The sequence below is a fragment of the Cetorhinus maximus genome, chromosome 5 (genome assembly GCF_964194155.1).
Source record: "Cetorhinus maximus chromosome 5, sCetMax3.hap1.1, whole genome shotgun sequence".
Taxonomy (NCBI): Eukaryota; Metazoa; Chordata; class Chondrichthyes; order Lamniformes; family Cetorhinidae; genus Cetorhinus; species Cetorhinus maximus.
The window spans coordinates 51,206,915-51,228,714 of record NC_135883.1 but is presented as its reverse complement, the minus strand read 5'-3'; the positions used below and the strand labels follow the sequence as shown (position 1 = coordinate 51,228,714).

The following is a 21,800-nucleotide window of genomic DNA, read 5'->3' as shown; positions in this document are numbered from 1 at the left end:
GATCACTAACCAGTTTTCCATTCTGGATATTGGTGAGGGCGATGGATCCTTGGAGGAGTGCAGCAAGAGGCAAGCCCAAGGCACCATGGGTGGCCCAGCTGTACAGGAGGGGAGGAAGAAGAGCGGAAGGGCAGTACTGATCAGGGATTCCTTAGTTAGGGGAGCAGACAGGCGTTTCTGCGGCCGTCAATGTGATTCTAGGTTGGTTTGTTGCCTCCCTAATGCTAGGGTCAAGGAAGACACAGAACGGCAGGACATTCTTGTGGGGGAGGGCGAACAGCTAGAGGTCGTGGTCCACATTGGTACTAATGATATAGGTAGGAAGGGGGATGTGGTCCTGCAATCGGAGTTTAGGGAGCTAGGTAGAATATTAGCAAGCAGGACCTCTAAAATAGTAATCTCTGGATTACTCCCAGTGCCACGTGCCAGTGAGTACAGGAATAGGAAGATAAGACAGATGAATGTGTGGCTGAAAAGATGGTGCAGGAGGGAGGGCTTTAGATTCCTGGGACACTGGGACTGGCTCTGGGGGAGGTGGCACCTGTACGAGCCGGACGGGCTGCATCTGAACAGACCCAGGACTGAGTTCCTTGCTAGTGTTGTTGGGGAGGGCTTAAACTAACTCAGCAGGGGTGTGGGAACCAGGACAGAATATTAGAAAGTAATACCAGGGTGCACGGAATGTTCGGAGAGGCAAATAGCACTAAAATAAAGAATAGTAAGTTAATAGATGGAGTCGGAGTAAGGGAGCAAGTGATGAAGTCTAAATCAGGGTTACACTGCATGTATGTGAATGCAAAGAGTATAGTTAATAAAATTGGGGAGTTACAGACACAGATTGTCTTGTGGGATTATGATGTTGTGCCGATAATGGAGACCAGGCTTAAGGAAGGGCAGATCTGGGTGTTAAATATTCCTGGTTATAAAGTGTTCAGAAAAGATAGGAAAGGGAAAAATGAAGGAGGGGTGGCATTTTTGGTTAAGGAAAATATTGCAGTATTGGAGAAAGAGGATGTGTCAGAGGATTCAAGGGCAGAATCAATTTGGCTGGAGCTAAGGGATAAGAAGGGTGCAATTACATAGCTTGGTGTAATATATAGACCACCAGCTAATGGGGAGGATACAGAGGAACAAATCTGCAAGGAAATTACAGAGAGGTGTAAACATCAAAGAGTAGTTATAACAGGGGACTTTAATTACCCGTATATAAACTGGGATAGTGGTAGTGTAAGGGGGAGTGAGGGACAAGCGTTCCTGGGTTGCGTTCAGGGAATTTCCTACAGCAGTATGTGTCCAGTCCAACAAGAAAGGAGGCACTGCTAGATCTCATTCTTGGGAATGAGGTGGGCCAAGTAGATCAAGTGACATTGGGAGACATTTAGGGAACAGTGATCATTATTTCATAAGGTTTAAGATGAAGGTAGAAAATGACATTGGTCAATCCAGAGTAAGAATAATCAACTGGCAGAGAGCGGACTTCAATGGGGCAAGAACAGAGCTGGGCTAGATAGACTGGAGCCAAAGGTTGGCGGGAAAAACAGTAGCTGAACAATGGGCTACCTCAAAGAGGGGATGGCTTGGGCACAGTCAAGATATGTTCCCTCAAAAGGGAAAGGTAGAAAAAAACAAATCCAGAGCTCCCTGGATGGCAAAGGAGATAGAATTTAAGTTAAAGAAGAAGAAGTGTGCTTACGACAGGTGTCAGGTAGCAAATACAATTAAGAACCAAACTGAATACAGAAGGCTCAGAAGGAATGTGAAAAAGCAAATACAAAAAGCAAAGAGGAATTATGAAAAAAGACTGGCAGCTAACATAAAAAGAAATCTCAAAGTATTCTAAAAGCACATCAATAGTAAAAAGGTGGGAAAAGGAGGAATAGGGCCTATGAGGGACCAAAAAGGGGATTTACACATAGAGGCAAGAGGCATGGCTGAGGTCTTAAATTAATACTTTGCATCTGTCTTTACCCACAAGACAGATGTTACCCAGGCAATAGTGACAGAGGAGGAAACTCAGTCACTAGAAGGGTCTAAAATTAATCAGGAGGAGGTATTGGATAAGCTGTTGGTACTTAAAGTGGATAAGGCACCGGGACCGGGTGAGATGCATCCAAGAGTATTGAAGGAAGTGAGAATGGAAGTTGCAGAGGCACTAGCAATAATTTTTCAATGTTCCCTGGATTTGGGAGAGGTGCCAGGGGACTGGAAAATTGCAAACATTACACCCTTGTTCAAAAAAGATTGTAAAGATCTGCCCTACAATTACACCAGTCAGTTTAATTTCGGTAGTGGGAACCTTCTGGAAACAATTATTTTGGATAGAATTAACAGTCACATGGAAAAATTTGGATTGATTCGGAAGAGTCAGCATGGATTTGTTAAAGGAAATCGTGTCTAATTAAATTGCTGGAGTTTTTGGAAGAGGTATCAGAGATGGTTGATGAGGGCAAGGCCGTTGATGTGGTGTAAATGGGCTTCCAAAAGGCGCTCAATACAGTGCCACACAACAGACTTGTGAGGAAAGTTATAGGTCATGGAGTAAAAGGGGCAGTAGCATCATGGATACAAAATTGGTTGAGGGATGGGAGTCAGAGAGTAATGGTTAATGAGTATTTTTCGGGCTGAAGGAAGCTTTGTAGTGGAGTTCCCCAGGGGTCAGTATTGGGACTCTTACTCTTCCTGATATATATTAATGATCTAGATCTTGGTGTGTGGGGGACAATTTCAAAGTTTGCGGACGACACAAAACTTGGGAGAATTGTAAACTGTGAGGAGGACAGTGTAGAACATCAAAAGAACATTGACACATTGGCGAAGTGGGCAGATAGGTGACAGATGAAGTTCAATGCGGAGAAGTGTGAGGTGATGCACTTTGGTACAAAGAATATGGAGAGACAATATAAAATAAAGGATACTATTCCAAAGGGTGTGCAGGAGCAGAGAGATCTGGGTGTGTATGTACATAAGTCATTAAAGGTGGCAGGACAGGTAGAGAGAGCTGTTTCTAAAGCATACAGTATTCTAGGCTTCATTAATAGGGGCATAGAATATAAGAGCAGGGAGGTTATGATGAACTTATATAAGATACTGGTTGGACCTCAGCTGGAGTATTGTGTACAGTTCTGGGCGCAACACTATAGGAAGGATGTGAATGCATTGGAGAGGGTGCAGAAGAGGTTTACGAGAATGGTTCCAGGGATGAGACACTTCAGTTATGAGGAAAGATTGGAGAAGTTGAGATTGTTTTCCTTGGAGAGGAGAAGGCTGAGAGGAGATTGCAAAATAATGAGGGGCTTGGACAGAGCAGATATGGAGAAACTGTTACTGCTCATAAACGGATTGAAAATCAGAGGGCACAGATTTAAAGTGTTTTACAAAGAAGCAAATGCGAGGTGAGAAAGAACTTTTTCACACAGCAAGTAGTTAGGGTTTGGAATGCACTACCTGGAAGTGCGGTGGAAGCAAGTTCAACTGAGGCATTCAAGAGGGCATTAGATGATTATCTAGGTAGAAACAATGTGCAGGGTTACAGGGGAAAGGCAGGAGATTGGCACTAAGTTAAAATACTCAAGAGAGCCATTGCAGACACGATGGGCCAAATGGCTTCCTTCTACACCGTAACAATTCTTTGATTCTGCATGTTTATATTCTTCACTTTGCCATCATTAACAATGCTGGTGCTGAGAGGAGTAATACAGTCAAAGTCCTTAAAGATTTAGTAGGGGAGGGATGTTAGCAGCAGTCAATTAATTATCACTAAGCAACTTCCTGTCAGTGTGATTAAAGCATGTAAGGTTCATAAACAGAGGAACTGAAAATTAGAGCAGGGAAGTCATGCTGAACCTTTATAAAACTCTGGCTAGGCAACAAATGGAGTATTACGTCCAGTTCTGGGTCACAACACTTTAGGAAGTTTACGAGAGTCCTTGAGAGGAGATTTACAAGAATGGATCCAGGCATGAGAGATTTTAGCTATAAGGTTAGGTTGCAGAAGCCAGGGTTGTTCAGCGTGGAGCAAAGGAAATTGAGGGGAGATTTGATAGAGGTCATGGCAGTTTTAGATAAGACAGACAAAGCAAAGCTGTTCCCATTGGCTGATGGTAGAAGGACTGGGGGACACAGATTTATGGTTTTAGACAAGAGATGAAGGGGAAATGTGAGGAAGAACTATTTTAAGCAGCAAGAGGTAATGACCTGGAACTCATTGCCACAAGGGTAGTGGAAGAATCAACATCAATGATTTCAAAAGGAAACTGATGGGCACTTGAGGGAAATGAAGGTACAAGGCTACAAGCTGTGGTACTGACTGGATTGGTCCATGCAGACTTAGCATAGACTCAATAGGCCGAATGGCCTACTTCTGTGTGGTAAATGACTATGGTTCCATAAGTAACTGCAGATCTGACATGGCACTGAGTAACTGGTGACATAACAGCAATAAATGTTACTTGGTGGTCGATTGATAGTCCATGCATATGTCTAATTACCTCATGATTCACAACAAATAATTCCTTGATTTTGCACCAACCATTCTTTGTTTGGAACTAGTTAGGATGTGGACGTGGACTTCTCTGCAGTTATTAGGATGTTCATCCCTACTGCCCAGCAAAACAAAGAGATGCAAAATGAAATCAGAGATAATTGTGAAAAAAGTGGTTTTTGATGTTCACCTTCGATCTGGAAGGAAGTACATTTTTACATAGGGATTCCTGGGACGAGCATCCCCTCGGGAAGGAAGTTCCGTGGCTTGTAACACATTAACTATCAGCTGGTGGCCGACTTTATCATACCAGAGTTTCACCTATAAAAACAATGCATTCAATAAGCCCAGGCATACTGTGGAAATAGCAGTGTTTAAACAACATCACACAGCAAACAAACAGTTAAACTTCCAGTCAATGTCAGATAGCTTGAGGCAAAAGAAGCTGTGTTTTCAATGTGGAAATGGGTGTAAAAATATCTTTTCTTGCTGAACAGACTTTCATTGAGAATATAATTAATTAGAAAGTAATTATAAGAAATTGTTCAAAAAAAGGTTTTCCTAGAAGGAAAGGAATTGTCTACGGGCATGTCTCTTCATCCACTCAAGTAATGTGAATTAATCACAATTCCAAAAATCTCCAGTTATACAGATTTGAAAATATGAAAATTATTCTATCCGAGGGAAAATACCTGAGCTTCAATTAGGGCAGATCACCAAATATCAGACCCAACATTCATGACAGATCACCAAATATTAGACCCAACATTCATGACAGATCACCAAATATTAGACCCAGCACTCATGACAAATCACCAAATATGGGAGGTCGTGTCTCACTAACTCGATCGAGTTTTTCGAGGAAGTGACAAAGGTGATCGACGATGGAAGGGCAGTGGATGTTATATACATGGATTTCAGTAAGGCCTTTGACAAGGTCCCTCATGGCAGACCGGTACAGAAGGTAAAGTCACACAGGATCAGAGGTGAGCTGGCAGGATGGATACAGAATTGGCTTGGTCATAGAAGACAGAGGGTAGCAGTGGAAGGGTGCTTTTCTGAATGGAGGGCTGTGACTAGTGGTGTTCCGCAGGGATCAGTGCTGGGACCTTTGCTGTTTGTGGTATACATAAATGATTTGGAGGAAAATGTAACTGGGCTAATTAGTAAGTTTGCAGATGACACTAAGGTTGCAGGAGTTGCAGATAGTGAAGAGGATTGTCAAAGGATACAACGGGATATAGATCGGTTGGAGACTTGGGCGGAGAAATGGCAGATGGAGTTTAATCCGGACAAATGCGAGGTAATGCATTTTGGAAGGTCTAATACAGGCAGGAATTATACAGTAAATGGCAGAACCCTTAAGTGCATCGACGGGCAGAGGGATCTGGGTGTACAGGTCCACAGGTCACTGAAAGTGGCAACGCAGGTGAATAAGGTAGTCAGGAAGGCATATGGCATGCTTGCCTTCATTGGCAGGGGTATTGAGTATAAAAGCTGGGAAGTCATGCTGCAGTTGTATAGAACCTTGGTTAGGCCACACTTGGAATATTGCATGCAATTCTGGTCGCCACATTACCAGAAGGATATGGAGGCGTTGGAGAGGGTGCAAAGGAGGTTTACCAGGATGCTGCCTGGTCTGGAGGTTATTAGCTATGAGGAGAGGTTGGAGAAACTCGGATTGTTCTCATTAGAGCGACGGAGATTGAGGGGCAACTTGACAGAAGTTTACAAAATTATGAGTGGCATGGACAGAGTAGATAGTCAGAAGCTTTTTCCCAGGGTGGAAGAGTCAATTACTAGGGGACATAGATTTAAGGTGAGAGGAGAAAACTATAAAGGTGATGTGTGGGGCAAGTTTTTTACGCAGAGGGTAGTGAGTGTCTGGAATTCGCTGCCAGAGGAGGTGGTGGAAGCATGTACGCTAGTGGTATTTAAGAGGCAGCTTGACAAATACATGAATAGGATGGGAATAGAGGGATACAGACCCCAGAAATACAAAATGTTTTAGTTGACGGGCAATATGATCGGCGCAGGCTTGGAGGGCCGAAGGGCCTGTTCCTGTGCTGTACTTTTCTTTGTTCTTTGTTCTATATCAGACCAAGCAGGAATGACAGATCACCAAATATCACAGCCAGCACTAATGACAGATCACCAAACATCAGACCCAGCCAGATTGGATGATGAATCACATCCGTCTTCACCCAAGAGAATGAGGATGAAGGTATGGAACCCGGGGAGAGAGACTGCGAGGTTCTTGAGCAAATTGATACAGGGAGAGACAAGGTTTTGGAGGTGTTGGCAGGCTTAAAAATGGACAAATCTTCAGGTCTGGACGATTTGTGTCCCAGATTGCTGAGGGAGGCAAGGGAGGAGATCGCAGGGGCTCTGACCCAAATTTTTAATTCCTCTCTGGCCACAGGGGAGGTGCCAGAGGACTAGAGAACAGCTAATGTGGTTCCGCTATTTAAGAAGTGTTGTAGAGATAAGCCAGGGAACTACAGGCCAATGAGTTTCATGTCAGTGGTAGGGAAACTATTGGAGAAAATTCTGAAGGAGAGAATCTATCTCCACTTGGAGAGGCAAGGTTTGATCAGGAATAGTCAGCATGGCTTTGTCAGAGGGAGGTCATGCCTAACAAATTTGATTGAATTTTTTGAGGAGGTGACCAGGTGTGTAGATGAGGGTCGTGCAGTTAATGTCGTTTATATGGATTTCAGCAAAGCCTTTGACAAGGTCCCACATGGGAGACTTATAAAGAAGGCAAATACACATGGGCTACAGGGGAATTTAATAAGGTGGATTCAAAATTGGCTTAGTTGTAGGAGACAGAGGGGGATGACAGAAGGCTGCTTAAGTGACTGGAAGCCAGTGTCCAGTGGCGTACCACAGGGATCAGTGCTGGGTCCTCTATTATTCGTCACTTATATAAACGACATAGATGACTATGTGGAAGGTAGGATTAGTAAGTTTGCGGATGACACAAAGATTGGCTGGGTGGTTAATAGTGAGGTTGAGTGTCTTGAGCTCCAGGAAGATATAGACGGAATGGTCAAATGGGCAGATAAGTGGCAGATGGAATTTAACCCTGAAAAGTTGAGGTGATACACTTTGGAAAGAGTAATTTGACAAGGAAGTATTCAATGAACGGCATGACACTAGGAAGTTCTGAGGAACAAAGGGACCTTGGCCTGAGTGTCCATAGATCTCTGAAGGCGGAGGGGCATATTAGTGGGGTGGTGAAAAAGGCATATGGGACACTTGCTTTTATCAATTGGGGCGCAGATTACAAAAGTAGGGAGGTCATGTTAGAGTTGTATAGAACCTTGGTGAGGCCACAGCTGGAGTACTGTGTGCAGTTCTGGTCGCCACATTATAGAAAGGATGTGATTGCACTGGAGGGGGTGGAGAGGAGATTCACCAGGATGTTGCCTGGGATGAAACATTTAAGTTATGAAGAGAGGTTGGATAGACTTGAGTTGTTTTCGTTGGAACAGGGAAGACTGAGGGGCGACCTGATTGAGGTGTACAAGATTATGAGGGGCATGGACAGGGTGGATAGGGAGCAGCTGTTCCCCTTAGTTGAAGGGTCAGTCACGAGGGGACCCAAATTCAAGGATAGGGGCAGGTGGTTTAGGGGGATGTGAGAAAAAACCTTTTTACCCGGAGGGTGGTGACAGTCTAGAATGCGCTGCCTGGGAGGGTGTTGGAGGTGGGTTGCCTCACATCCTTTAAAAAGTACCGGGATGAGCACTTCGCACGTCATAACATTCAAGGCTATTGGCCAAGTGCTGGTAAATGGGATTAGGTAGGTAGGTCAGGTGTTTCTCATATGTCGGTGCAGACTCGATGGGCCGAAGGGCCTTTTCTGCACTGTGTGATTCTGTAATTCTGATTCTGTGATTCTGTAATGACAGATCACCAAATATCAGACCCAGCGCTAATGACAGATCACCAAATATCAGATCCAGCACTCCTGACAGATCACCAAATACCAGACCCAGCACTAATGACAGATCACCAAATATCAGACCCAGCACTCCTGACAGATCACCAAGCATCAGGCCCAGTACTAATGACAGGTCACCAAGTATCAGCCCCAGCACTCATGACAGATCACCAAGTATCAGACCCAGCACTCATGACAGATTACCAAGTATCAGACCCAGAACTAATGACAGATCACCAAATATCAGACCCAGCACTCATGACAGATCACCAAGCATCAGACCCAGCACTCCTGACAGATCACCAAGCATCAGACCCAGCATTCATGACTGATCACCAAGCATCAGACCCAGCACTCTTGACAGATCACCAAGCATCAGACCCAGCATGAATGATTCTGATATTAAGCTGTGGGATACCAGCTTATGCACATTTCACACATTTCCTAGTTTAGTCAGCGTGTTAAAACTTATTTTAAATAGGTTGATGACTCCAATGGCAGACAGAACAATGGCAGACAGGTGTGCTATATCCCATGGCATAATTTTAGGACAATTGTCCTTTCTCCAATCCTGCCCCTCCTCTCCAACTTGCTGCCTCTTACTAAGGCTCCAGCAGTCCTCTGGTAAGCTGCCTAAGCGAATATGTTTCATGAGCTGGCACACACACTAATTCATTTTTCACTTGATATCCTCATGAGTAGATTTTCTAGCAGGGGTCAGAGGATAGCAATCAGGAGCAGGAGCCAATGCTGATTTTTAAAAGCTCCATTACCCAGGAAAACGGAAGAGAATTGCAGAGTCTCGACAGGGGGTGTAACAGGTTTGAAAGGTAAGCCCATGCTGCGCCCAACCCCCCAGCCACTCCCCAAGGCCCCTCATATCCTTCTACCAACTCAATGTCCCTTCCATGCCCATTCACCCAATATGCACTATGTACATAACCAATGAGCTGGATAATGACAATAACAAGTGTGGAACAGCTGAAAAAAAAACACCCATTCAAAAATTTCTTTGACAAAAATAACTGCTCTCACTACATCCCAAGTGTCAATCAGACAAACCATTAAAGTATCAATAACAGAGGCGTCAAACATTCCCCACCTCTTAATCTTTTCCAAATAAACATTCAGACATTGGCAAAAGAGATCACAGAAAGGACAATTTGTTATCCATTCAGCTATTTGTCCTTTTGCTCTAACCTTGGAGCCTACCATGTAAACCTTAACAAAGAATTTTTAAAATCTAAGTTTATGATATCTCCTGCGTTGCCTTTGTCTAATCTTTCTGTCACCTCTTCAAAAGAATTTTATCAGGTCATTAAAACATGATTTAGCCTTTAGGAATCCAGACTGACTACTTTTTATTGTATTTTCTGTCTCTATCACTTCCTTTTATGTAGAATCCAGTAACTTTTCTATCACTGGTGCTAAGCTGACCTTGTTTAGTTCCGCTCCCCGTTTGTATAGGAACAAGATTACAACACACTCCAGTCTTCTGACACAATCCCCTATTTTACAGAACTTTTCTATGATCTAGTGCTAGGAGCCCTATCTCCTCCCTAATCTCTTGAACTGCAAATGGATGTATACCATCTAGACCTCTGGGGTATTATCCTCTTTTCGTTTTGCTAGCTTGTCCCCTTTCCCCCTTTCCATCCCAACTGTATAATAGTACAGTGAAGTAATACATCCTGTAATTTTTAATGTTTATGTTGCTGAAGTAATGAAAACCAAGGAAGAATCTGTATGATGTTTTAATATTAGAATAATTCACCATTAAAAGAAAACAAGTATAATTGATGTGCAGTAACAAGAAGATAACATTTTGATAGGAATGGTGCTTGTTGACCAAGCCTTTTTCTCTATTCGGGTATTTGTTTACAGCCACATTACTCCAGATATACGTTATATCAATAAATACAAATTATTGTTGCTTCTATGGTAATGATCTGTCTTTAGCTTCACTTCTCCTTATTCGTCATTCTGAGCCATGTGTTCACTGTACACAAGTTCACCCTTTGCTTTGAAATTTAAATAATTTTGTATTAAGGATAGGAGATAATCTCAGGACTAAACAGGCCTATGGAGAAGCTTCAACAGGGCTTATACATGGACAAGTCTGTCACCCACTTATACCTGTGATATGGCTTATAACAAAGTCAATATCGTGTACAATCCACCAGCATTTAATCACCTATTCACTCCATGTACTTATACATTTGCACTAGTGGGTAACTTTGTATACTGAGTAAACAGACTAAATTATTTTTGTAACAAGATACATGAAGAAAAATGAGCAATCATGGAAGAGATTTTTCTCTTTGTGCTTGGGCATTGAGTGAAGAGGAAAAAACCAGCCTTGGGAGACAGGGGGCCTGTAAAGGACCCTGCCTAATGTTCCACCCAAGTGATTATTAAATGACCAAATGAGAAAGAAGAAACGCTGCCCAGTCGCATTTTTTGTTTCATTTATGAAAATGTTTTACTCAAGTACATAAACATGACAAAAGGAGGCAGCCTTCCTCCGAACAAATTTGTTTATTGCTGCTTGTTTTATTAATTCACTCACTGAAAGCTGTCCAGGTAGAACCTGAGGGGCATCTTTCAGTGCTCCAGGGCTAGTCGGAGAAATGACAGAAATGCATGGCCGTTCCATCTTCTGTGACTCAAAGGAACTTGAACCTGTAAATAGTAAAACATAATTTACTCAACACATTACTGTTATTACATGCAGGTATTTGTCATACATAAAAATATTGCATTGCTAATGTAAATATAAGTCTGCATTTATTATATTTGCTGAATTCTGTATTTCAAAGCCCTATGAATATTAATATTCTTGTGAATAAATCCCACAAGTTTCAGCACGCGGCACAAAATCAATGTCTTAACCCCACAAGCGAGCTCTGATTTGCCTCTCAGAATGTCATTTATCAGCAGCCATAACGTAGTATTTTGTACAACTGAAGTAAAATAAATCTTGAAAACTTGGTAATGCAGTAGGTTAGATAGTAATCTTTCATCTCCAGGACCTGGAATTAAATTCTGCCCAGAATAATGGGATGGAAGTTTCCTTCATCTTTTTAGTGTAAGGGTCCTATGAATATGAAATGAATTTGGGGTAGCGTTAATACAATCCCTAATGAGTATGAGTCCACAGCAGAAACCAACCTTGTTGTGTGTGGAGGGAGAAGATAATTTTTTTAAAAGTTGCCAATGTAATAATGATTTTTATGTAAAATTTGAATTCAATATTGTTCTCAAAGAAATTGAAAAACAGTATTAGGCAGAAGAAAACAGCAAGATACGGGGGGCCTAATTTACTCTTAAATGACACCAGGTCCTTACCATCCTCCCTCACTATGTCATGTTCATCAAACACACTTGCCCTTGTTTGCCTACTGGTTCCCCAATAGTTTAAGAACAAGATTCTCATTGTTGTGTTTAAATCCCTTTTTAGCCCTGACCCACTTTACCTGTCATTCCTGCACCTTTGAATTCCTCCCCTGAACTCTTTTGTTCCTTTTACTGCAGCCTCTTGTGCATCCCTGTCCTTCCGTCTGCCCAATATTATTGGTTGTACCTCAGTCACCTAGGTCCTAAAATTATCTCCCTAAACTCCTCCATTTCTCCACCTCCTTCTCGAACTTGAAAGAGTTTTGGGAAACTCATCTTTGTCCAAGAATCTGGTCACCCTCTTTGTGGCCTTTCTTTGTCTTGAGGTCTATTTTTCATCCCATCCCTGAGGTGGATGAGGGGCTATAGGGCAGGGGTTAGTGGGGGAAGTTGTGGGGTGGGATTGTGGGGCAGAGATTGGTGGAGGGTTGTAGGGCAGGGATGGGGTTGTTGGGCGGGAAAGGGTGGGATTGTGGAGTGGGGGATGGTGGGGTGGGGTGGGGTTGTGGGGCAGGGAGTGGGGATGGGCTGGGTGGGGTTGTGAGGCGGGGGAATGGGGTGCAGCAGGGTGGGTTGTCGGGTGGGGTGGGCTGTAGGGTGGAATGGGGTGGGGCAGGGTTGTGAAGCGCATTGAGGTGAGGGGTGTGGTGGGGTTGTAGGATGGGGTGAGCTGTGGGGTGGGGTGAGCTCATGGGGTGGGGCAGGGTAAAATTCTCCCCATGGGAATTAGAGGGAAAAAATGTAGCCATAACATTTTACCAACACAAACCCATGGATTGGAATTTTTGAACAAGACATCAGTGTGTCCATCAACATCTGTGCTTATCCCTCTCTCTACTTCAATTGTTCTCACTTTACTCACTCTCTACTGATTCTTTCCAATCTGTTTCTCTCTATTGCTGGTGTATCCGATTTAAACTTTGTGTAGTGTCCAACATTGAAACCTGGAGAAACTGTTCAATTTTAGTAGCAATTACAAACACTCCATTATATTGAAGAGTCAAAAGAATTCCTAAATGAATCATCAACACAGTTGATCAGCCAATATTTTTGGATATCTCAATCTTTACTTAAGTGCAAAGGAATATAAAAACATCAGGAAATTACAGTCTAAAGGTTAGATAGCAGAGTTTGAGGGGAATACCCCAGGGAATGATGCGAATGTTTGACATGTGTCAATGCTGTGGACCCAGATGAACCATTTGATAACCATGTGCAGGCTATTATTTTGTGTGCCTCTGTTCCCATATCAGGAATCCTACCAGCATAAAGCTCATGAATTGTACAACGGTTTTCATCAATCAATATTCAGCAATGAATAATGGAGAGAGTTCCTCTTCTGTTAACCTGGGATAATTCAAACTCAACAATAACAAATGTGCCTCTCTAACTAACATTAAGCCCTGTCCAGCAAGGACACAAGCCTGGGTAAAATGAACCCTTGAGAACTGGAACTATTTTGCCAAACTCTAGAAGCCGACAATTCTATTTTGTTTATTCCTTTATTTCAAATTGTAGGAAGATAATTTATCGGTAGACATGTAATGTTAAGTGAGATTGTTCCTATATGCAGCAGGGGCAATCTAGGGGCAATAAACAGATCTAATAAAAAGCAGAAACTCAGAGATTAAAATTCCAAATCTTTCCTTTTCCTTTAAGTACTTACTAGACTCCAAAGGAGGATGGGAACTCTCTGGGATTCTAGGTATATCACTATAGACAGAAAAAAATAACAATCTTATTTCAACAGGCAATGTGACATTTCCATCAAAAATAACCCAGTTAAAATACTTCATATTTTATAAGTATTTCATATTAACAATTTTAACCACAGCAAATGATTGTGTCTCATATTTGTTTTGAAGTACGTTTTTCTCTAAAAGTACTTCAATAGGAAATAGAAAATGTAAAGGAGTTAAATGAAATTCAAATTCAGACATTTCAAAATTCTACCATCTACGTGATATTTACACATTTTCAAGAAATTGTTTTAAACATCACCAGGAAGGGTCTGTTCAATATTCACACCTTAAAGAGATTCTCACTCTTTTAAGAATCAGCCAGTTAAGAAGCAAGGAGGTTCACTTTGACACTTTCATTTGATTCTGTTAAATGTGTCTTAATATTTTGTTTGAGCAATGCTTGGAGGTTATACCATCAAGGGAAGATTTTGATGCAGTTATGAGATTGACTTCATGGTATGACCCTGGTGAGTAGAGTGTTGTGGGTCACAGGAAATGATGCTAGAAAGTAAATGATTGGAAAAGATCAGACTCTGACCTCATCCATACCATAGCATTTCTGGCTACTTGGAATGTCATGCCTCCCTGCTATACTATAGCGAACAGACAGTGATTTAAAGTTAAAAATCTTCAAAAAGGTACTTTGACTGTGATTTTCAATCTTTTTTAAAATAAATCTTATCTTGCCTTGGTCTGTTCTGGAGCCCATTCTCCACTACAACTAAGAGAGATTTCCACTCTTTAGCAAACCAGCTACTCAATGAGGTCTGCCTAAATCATATAAATGAGTCTGAATCTGAAAAATCTCTAAAGATTGTAAATAATATGCAGTTTGTTAGCCTGGTCTGGTAATTGAAAAATTCCTCACACCAATTGAATTGAAATCCCAGTTTACAGGCCCAAGCCAAGGTTTGTCTGATTATAGGTGCTGGATTTTCATACAGGCAGAAAGACCCTGTGGACCTTTAAAAATGGCGGCAGAACCTGGATGTGGAATCCCTCTTCCATTTCCGACAGATCCCACTTTTGTCTGTAGGGGAAAGGGAGTAGGGCATGGTTCACACAGGAGGGAAACCCGAACTCAGCAAAGCCATTTGAACTTAGCGCTAAGTTCAAAAAGACCCCATTTGGCTGTTGCAAGGTCCTTAACCTGCAGTGTGGGAATCATGAATTCATGCAGTACACATAAACGCATTTGAGGGGTGGATAGGGTCTGTTTAACTATCATGATCTGAATTTATTTTAAATCTCCCACTTTTAACAGGCTGGCATTATCAGTAATTGTTAAAAAACACCTCTGCTGGATTGCTTTGATTGACAGGGCAGCTGGTGAAGCATCTGCTCGTGCAGTATTTGTTGACATTTTCCTAAAGGCTATTATTTTATAATATAATTATACATTTGGCTGAGTTTCAAAACCCGAACTTATCTCAGCAGAGGGTTCTGAGTTTACAGTCTGATTGGCAGCTTAAAGAGTATTAAAGGATTAGCTGCTTTGAAGTGGGGTATGAAGTGGGTTTGCTTGTTTTTACAAGAGATTAACCACTTGAGATTTAAAAGGTTTGAACAGACTTCATAAATAGGAGTGTTTTTCACCATCAAGTGTGTAGAATGAGAGCTCTCTTAGATTGTTAGAAGTTTATTTTATTTCATCTCCACATGGCTCCTGATGTACACCAATGGTGGATATTGGGTGAGTGGCTCTACAGGTGGCATGGGAGCATGAGGGACCATGGAGATGGGAATGGGGGTCATGAATTGGCATTGAGTTGGTATGGAGGCTGTGGAGGGATTATGGGGAGTGAGTGGGCAGTGAGGGGACATGAAGGGTGAGGATTAGAGGGCCTAACTGCTTTTAACATAACTAGGATAAGGCAGACATTCTAACCAACCAGCTTCAGCACTCGCCCGCCCCTGTGGCCACCTGGGATCAGCAAACCTGACTCTATCCCGTACCTGATCCCCATAGTGAAAACTGTGTTGATTGGGTATGTTAAACCGAGGCGGGCCTGCCAAGTCGGGGAGATTTCCCAACTCGAGCTAGCACCTCAGTGTGAAAATCCGGTCCGAGCTTTTTCTCATGTGGCTCACACAGGGAGAGTGTCACATTTCAGACTTTGTCATCAAGGTGAGACCTTGGTAATATAAGTTTAAAATGTTAACTAATCAGCTAAACCTAACTCAGAAAGGGGTTTAATTTACAGCAACCATTCACACTTGTTTTGAGAACACTTTCCATTTGAACTCAACAGGAATAATGCCAAATTTGGCTGCTTTTAGGGCTTGGCTAGTTAGTTTCTACCACAGAGGGACCTCGCATATCATGTCAAAAATGCTCCTGTAAAGCAAAATTTAGTGAATAAATAATTACCATTTTTAAGCGTCTATCACACCAAGATCTCATCGTGGTGGCAGTCAGACACCTCGAAATGTGACAGAAAAACAAGAAAAAGAGGCAGAGACATCTTTTAAAGGTCATCTTTTAAACAAAAAGCTGCAAGGACAAGCCTTGGTCAGCATGCTTAGAAACATTCAGCAGGGTTGTTGGAAGCTGGCTTGTTTAAGTCAAGCAAGGTGATTCACTGATGTGGGGAAGCAATAGCATGTTCATTGTTTTGTATTAAAGACAAGTCAAACTGATTGAATTAATCTAGTGAAACTGACCAGAACTGATCCTCATTTGTTATCTGCGAAATAACATGGCTTCAAATGATTCCTATTTCACCAAGTGTTTTGAAAATTTGAGGAAAGTAATGTTTTTGGGGCAGTTGCCAGCTGTATGTCAAAGAGATGTGTTGTACATCCTGGTTAATACTGGTTATTCTACAAATAGATGTTGAGCAGCGTAGGCAAGAGGGATGAGATCTGCTTACAGGCACAACTGGCATCACTGCTGAGGTTACAAATATATCTATGGCAGATCTGAATTACTGACTGATTGTCAGAATCAGTAAACCTTTGAAGCTAGTGCCTCTGTTAATTTAATCAGTACAATGTAATCTGTTTTATACAAACACAGAAATAATTAAGAAATAAATCAAATTTAATCAGAATTCAAGTTAATTTGCAACAGTTTGATTTTTAAAAGCCTGTGGCAAACATTCTTCAACAAACTGGATCACATCAACTTCAGTGTTGCCTCTACATACAAGTACCATCTATGACCTTAGAGGCAAGCTTATTTAAAAGAGATTGGAACTTATTAAGTGTGAAGCTGCAGTTAGGTTCATACAAAGTGCTGATGTGATGACACTAATCTTCGAACATGCTGTGCTGGAAAGGGGCAGTGGAATTTCAACCACCATCAACCATGTGAACAGTTCCCAGCTCCATTAGAAGGAGCGAATAGCTCCAGACAGGAAAAAAATGAGAACTGGCAGTGGAAATCCGGTTAACTGGCTGTCAACTGGTAACTATGAGGTCTAACTCAAGACTCAAGATAGTGGTTTGGGGAGTGATGGAAAATGAGGAGCCCGGGTGGCAAAGCCTGCAGACAGTGCTCTAGTCTAGGGGGAAATACATTACTTTCTGCTTCCACATTCTGACAAAGGAATGCAGCATCACTTGAGAAGAAGATAAAACAAGGCTTCCCAAACCATGGGTGGCAAAAGTTGGGGGTCACAAGTTCCAACACAGGCATTGTGGCCATGGAGAGGCTCTGAGGTCCCATGATGAGTTTCATCCCACGACACAGCCTTAACGTGAATCCCAATTGGAGAAGCAGTAAGTGGGGGAGGGGGGTGATGAGGGGGTGGGAGAGAGGTTTAATGAGAGTGGGAGGGGTTTGATGTGGGGGTGGGGGAGAAGTGCGGTGAGAGGGTGGGGGAGGGGTGCGGTGAGAGGGCGAGGGAGGGGTGTGGTGAGAGGGTGGGGGAAGGGTGCGATGAGAGGGTGGGGGAAGGGTGTGATGAGAGGGTGGGCGTTTGTACTGAGAGGATGGGGGAGGGGTGTGGTGAGAGGGTGGGGAGAGGAATGATGAGAGGGTGGGGGTGGGGAGTGATGAGAGGGTGGGGTAAGGGTGTGATGAGGTGGGAGTGGCGGAATGAGAGGGTGGGGAGGGGAGTGAAAAGAGGGTGGGGGAGGGGTGTGGTGAGAGCGTGGGGGAGGAGAGTGATGAGAGGGTGGTGGAGGTGAGTGATGAGAGGGGGAGTGCTGTGATAACAGGGTGGAGAGGGGTGTGGTGCTAGGGTGGAAGAGGAGTGTGGTGAAGGGTCAGGTAGGGGTGCGATGAGTGGGTGGTGGAGGGGTGTGATGGGAGGGAAGGGAGTGATAAGTGGGGAGGGGAGTGATGTGAGGGTGGGGAAGCGAGTGATGATGGGGGAGGGGAGTGATGCGAGGGTGGGGAGGGGAGTGATAAGAGGGTGGGGAAGGGAGTGATGAGAGGGAGGGGAGGGGAGTGATGAGAGGGTGGGGGAGGGAAGTGATGAGAGGGTGGTGGACGGGACCGATGAGGGGGGAGGGAAGTAAGGAAGGGGGAGGGGAAGGGAGTGAGGAGAGGGTGGGGGAGGGGAATGGAGTGATGAGAGGGGGCTGGGGAGTGATGAGAGGTTGGGGGAGGGGTGTGATGAGAGGGTGGGGGAGGGGAGTGAAGAGAGGATGGGGAGGGGAGTGATGAGAGGGTAGGGCAAGGGAGTGTTGAGAGGGGGAGGGGTGTGATGAGAGGGTGGGGGAGTAGAGTGATAAGAGCGTGGGGTGGGGTGTGATGAGAGGCAGGAGGAGCGGTGTGATGAGAGGGTGGTGGAGGGGAGTGATGAGAGGGTGGGGGAGGGGTGTGATGAGAGGGTGGGCGTTTGTACTGAGAGGATGGGGAGGGGTGTGGTGAGAGGGTGGGGAGAGGAATGATGAGAGGGTGGGGGTGGGGAGTGATGAGAGGGTGGGGGAGGGTGTGATGAGAGGGTGGGGAGAGGAATGATGAGAGGGTGGGGGTGGGGAGTGACGAGAGGGTGGGGGTGGGGAGTGACGAGAGGGTGGCGGAGGGGAGTGACGAGAGGGTGGCTGAGGGGTGTGATGTGAGGGTGGTGGAGGGGAGTGATGAGAGGGGGGTGGAGGGGAGTGATGAGAGGGTGGGGGAGGGGACTGATGAGAGGGTGGGGGAGGGGAGTGATGAGAGGGTGGGGGAGGGGTGTGATGAGAGGGTGGGGGAGGGGATTGATGAGAGGGTGGGGGAGGGGTGCGATGAGAGGGTGGGGGAGGGGTGCGATGAGAGGGTGGGAGAGGGGTGCGATGAGAGGGTGGGGGAGGGGTGCGATGAGAGGGTGGGGGAGGGGTGCGATGAGAGGGTGGGGGAGGGGAGTGATGTGCCCCGACCCTCCCGCTTCCCCTCCCCGATCCTCGGCTTCCCCTCCCCGACCATCCCGCTTCCCTCCCCGATCCTCCGCTTCCCTCCCCGACCATCCGCTTCCCTCCCGTCCCTCCCCCTTTCCCTCCCCGTCCCTCCCCCTTCCCCTCCCCGTCCCTCCCCCTTTCACTCCCCGACACTCCCGCTTCCCCTCCCCGGACCCTCCCCTTTCCCTCTCGGACACTCCCGCTTCCCTTTCCTGACCCTCCCCCTTTCCCTCTCGGACACTCCCGCTTCCCTCCCCGGTCCTCCGGCTTCCCCTCCCCGACCATCCCGCATCCCCTCCACGTCCCTCCCCTTTCCCTCCCCGACCCTCCCCCTTTCCCTCCCCGACCCTCCCCCTTTCCCTCCCCGACATTCCCGCTTCCCTTTCCCGACCCTCCCCCTTTCCCTCTCCGACCCTCCCGCTTCCCCTTCCCGACCCTCCGGCTTCCCCTCCCCGATCCTCCCGCTTCCCCTCCCCGACCCTCCCCTTTCCCTCTCGGACACTCCCGCTTCCCCTCCCCGACCCTCCCCCTTTCCCTCTCCGACCCTCCGCTTCCCCTCCCCGACCCTCCCCCTTTCCCTCCCCGACCCTTCCCCTTTCCCCTTCCCGATCCTCCGGCTTCCCCTCCCCGATCCTCTCGCTTCCCTTCCCCGACCCTCCCTTTGCCGCTTCCCCTCCCCCACCCTCCCGCTGCCGCTTCCCCTCCCCGTCCCTCCCGCTGCCCCTTCACCTCCCTCCCTGATCCTCCCACTTCCCCTCCCCCACCCTCCCACTGCCCCTTCCCCATCCTCCCGCTTCCTCTCCCCACCCTCCCGCTGCCGCTTCCCCTCCCCCACCCTCCCTTTGCCGCTTCCCCTCCCCCACCCTCCCGCTGCCGCTTCCCCTCCCCGTCCCTTCCGCTGCCCCTTCCCCTCCCTTCCCGATCCTCCCACTTCCCCTCCCCCCACCCTCCCGCTGCCCCTTCCCCATCCTCCCACTTCCTCTCCCCCACCCTCCCGCTGCCGCTTCCCCTCCCCCACCCTCCCGCTGCCGCTTCCCCTCCCCGTCCCTCCCGCTGCCCCTTCCCCTCCCGAGCCTCCCGCTTCCCCTCCCCCACCCTCCCGCTGCCCCTTCCCCTCCCCGTCCTCCCGCTGTCCCTTCCCCTCCCCCACCCTCCCGCTGCCGGTTTACCCTCCCCACCCTCCCGCTGCCCCTTCCCCTTCGCATCCCCGTCCCTCCCGCTGCCCCTTCCCCTCCCCGTCCCTCCCGCTGCCCCTTCCCCTCCCGTCCCTCCCGCTGTCCCTTCCCCTCCCCCCACCGTCCGCTGCCCCTTCCCCTCCCCCACCCTCCCGCTGCCGCTTTTCGGCACTTTAACATTAAAATTATAAAGTGCTGCTGACATACGTTACTTTGGTGCCACCCAGGCCCCTCTGCTCAACAACTCTTGGGTCACAACAGATCTGAAGCATTAAAATGAGGTGACGCCGGGAAAAGGTTTGGAAACGCTGAGTGAAAATAACAAAATAATGATCACAAATGAGCAAAAATATTAACAGATTGCATCGGGGATATGACCTAAAGATGAATCATAATCACAGCTAAAAATGTGACACCAAAGAAGCATCATCTATATTGTTCTTCTTAATCAGCTTCGGCGGGATTAAAAATATACAGCACCACAGAAAGATATTTAAAGGAGCCATATATTCGTAAAAAAAATCTCTTTGGCAATTATTTTGCAATTATTTGCAAATGCGTAACATCTTTATATAAACACATTAAACCCAATCATCATTTCACCAGGACAAAAATGCCATCAGATTACTCAAAGCAAATGCCCCTTTAAACCATTGCCAGGATTTCAGGCCTACTCTTTCATTTCAATAGTTACTGGCAAACTATCTTCCACTCAACTCCAATACAAGAGGCAATCCATGACTGAATTTATAACTAAAACATGAGACGGCAAACACATACCCTCAGAAAGGGCAGGACAGGTTCTCAAGGGCAGTTAGGGATGGGCAATAAATTCTGGCCATGCAATAAATAAAGAAAAAGAAACAATGCACCAGATAATATCTAACAGAATGATAAGTGAGTAAATTACAAGTACAAATGAAATGAAAGGCGAGGAGAACTGCAGATATGCTGAGTACTTAAACCATTCTGCAGTAAGCTTCTTAAGGGACAAAGAACACAATTACTATTGGGGATCATTGTCACTGAGGTTAGGAACTTCGGCAGCTATTAAATGAAATATTTGCAACTGGAAAAATAACTGCATGCAAAAATGCGTTGCATTTTTGAGAAGTTTTCTTTTTTTATGCACATTATGTTTGGGGCTGTGTCTCTACAGATGTTACATATTTATGTGTAATGCATGCACATCTCTCAATTAACAACTAAAACAACAATTTTTGCATAAGAATTGAGAGTCAGTTGGATGTTAGAAACTGAAAATACACTTCCTAAGATACACTTGATTGCAATGCTGGGGTGTTTGTAACTCATGGATTTTCAATCAGCATGTGAGGCCACAACATCATCCTCTCATCTCACACAGCTCTGAGTTACCATTCATGCATCTTGGAGCTGCCACAAGACCAACAACAACATCAACCTGAATTTATGTAGCACCTTTCATGGAGTAAACACCCTCAAGGCACTTTACTGGAAAGAGATAGTAGGACAGGTAACTAAAGGTTCAACCAAAGAGGTCGGTTTTAAGGAGCATCTTAACGAAGGAGAGAGAAGGGTAAAGAGTCTTTCCGAGTTTAGGGCCAAGATAGCTGAAGGCCAAATCACTAAAAAAGTGGGGAAAAATAAATGGGGGATGCACAAAAAGCCAGAATTGGAGGAACGTTGAGTTCTTGAGGGGATGTAAGGCTTTTTAAAAATTCTTTCCTGTGATGCGGGCATCACTGGCAAGG

The 21,800-nt window shown here is 45.4% G+C and overlaps 1 protein-coding gene across 1 annotated transcript in view; it reads right to left on the bottom strand.

The window, feature by feature from the left end:
- LOC144680645 (regulating synaptic membrane exocytosis protein 1-like) overlaps nt 1-21,800 on the bottom strand; it is a 704,348-nt gene that overhangs the window by 542,570 nt on the left and 139,978 nt on the right. Inside the window, exons 7-9 of the mRNA XM_078541863.1 lie at nt 13,492-13,538; nt 10,999-11,111; nt 4,671-4,801 (exon numbers count right to left, since the gene is read on the bottom strand). Of these exons, the coding sequence (XP_078397989.1) occupies nt 4,671-4,801; nt 10,999-11,111; nt 13,492-13,538 (291 nt within the window). The remainder of the gene's footprint in view (nt 1-4,670; nt 4,802-10,998; nt 11,112-13,491; nt 13,539-21,800) is intronic.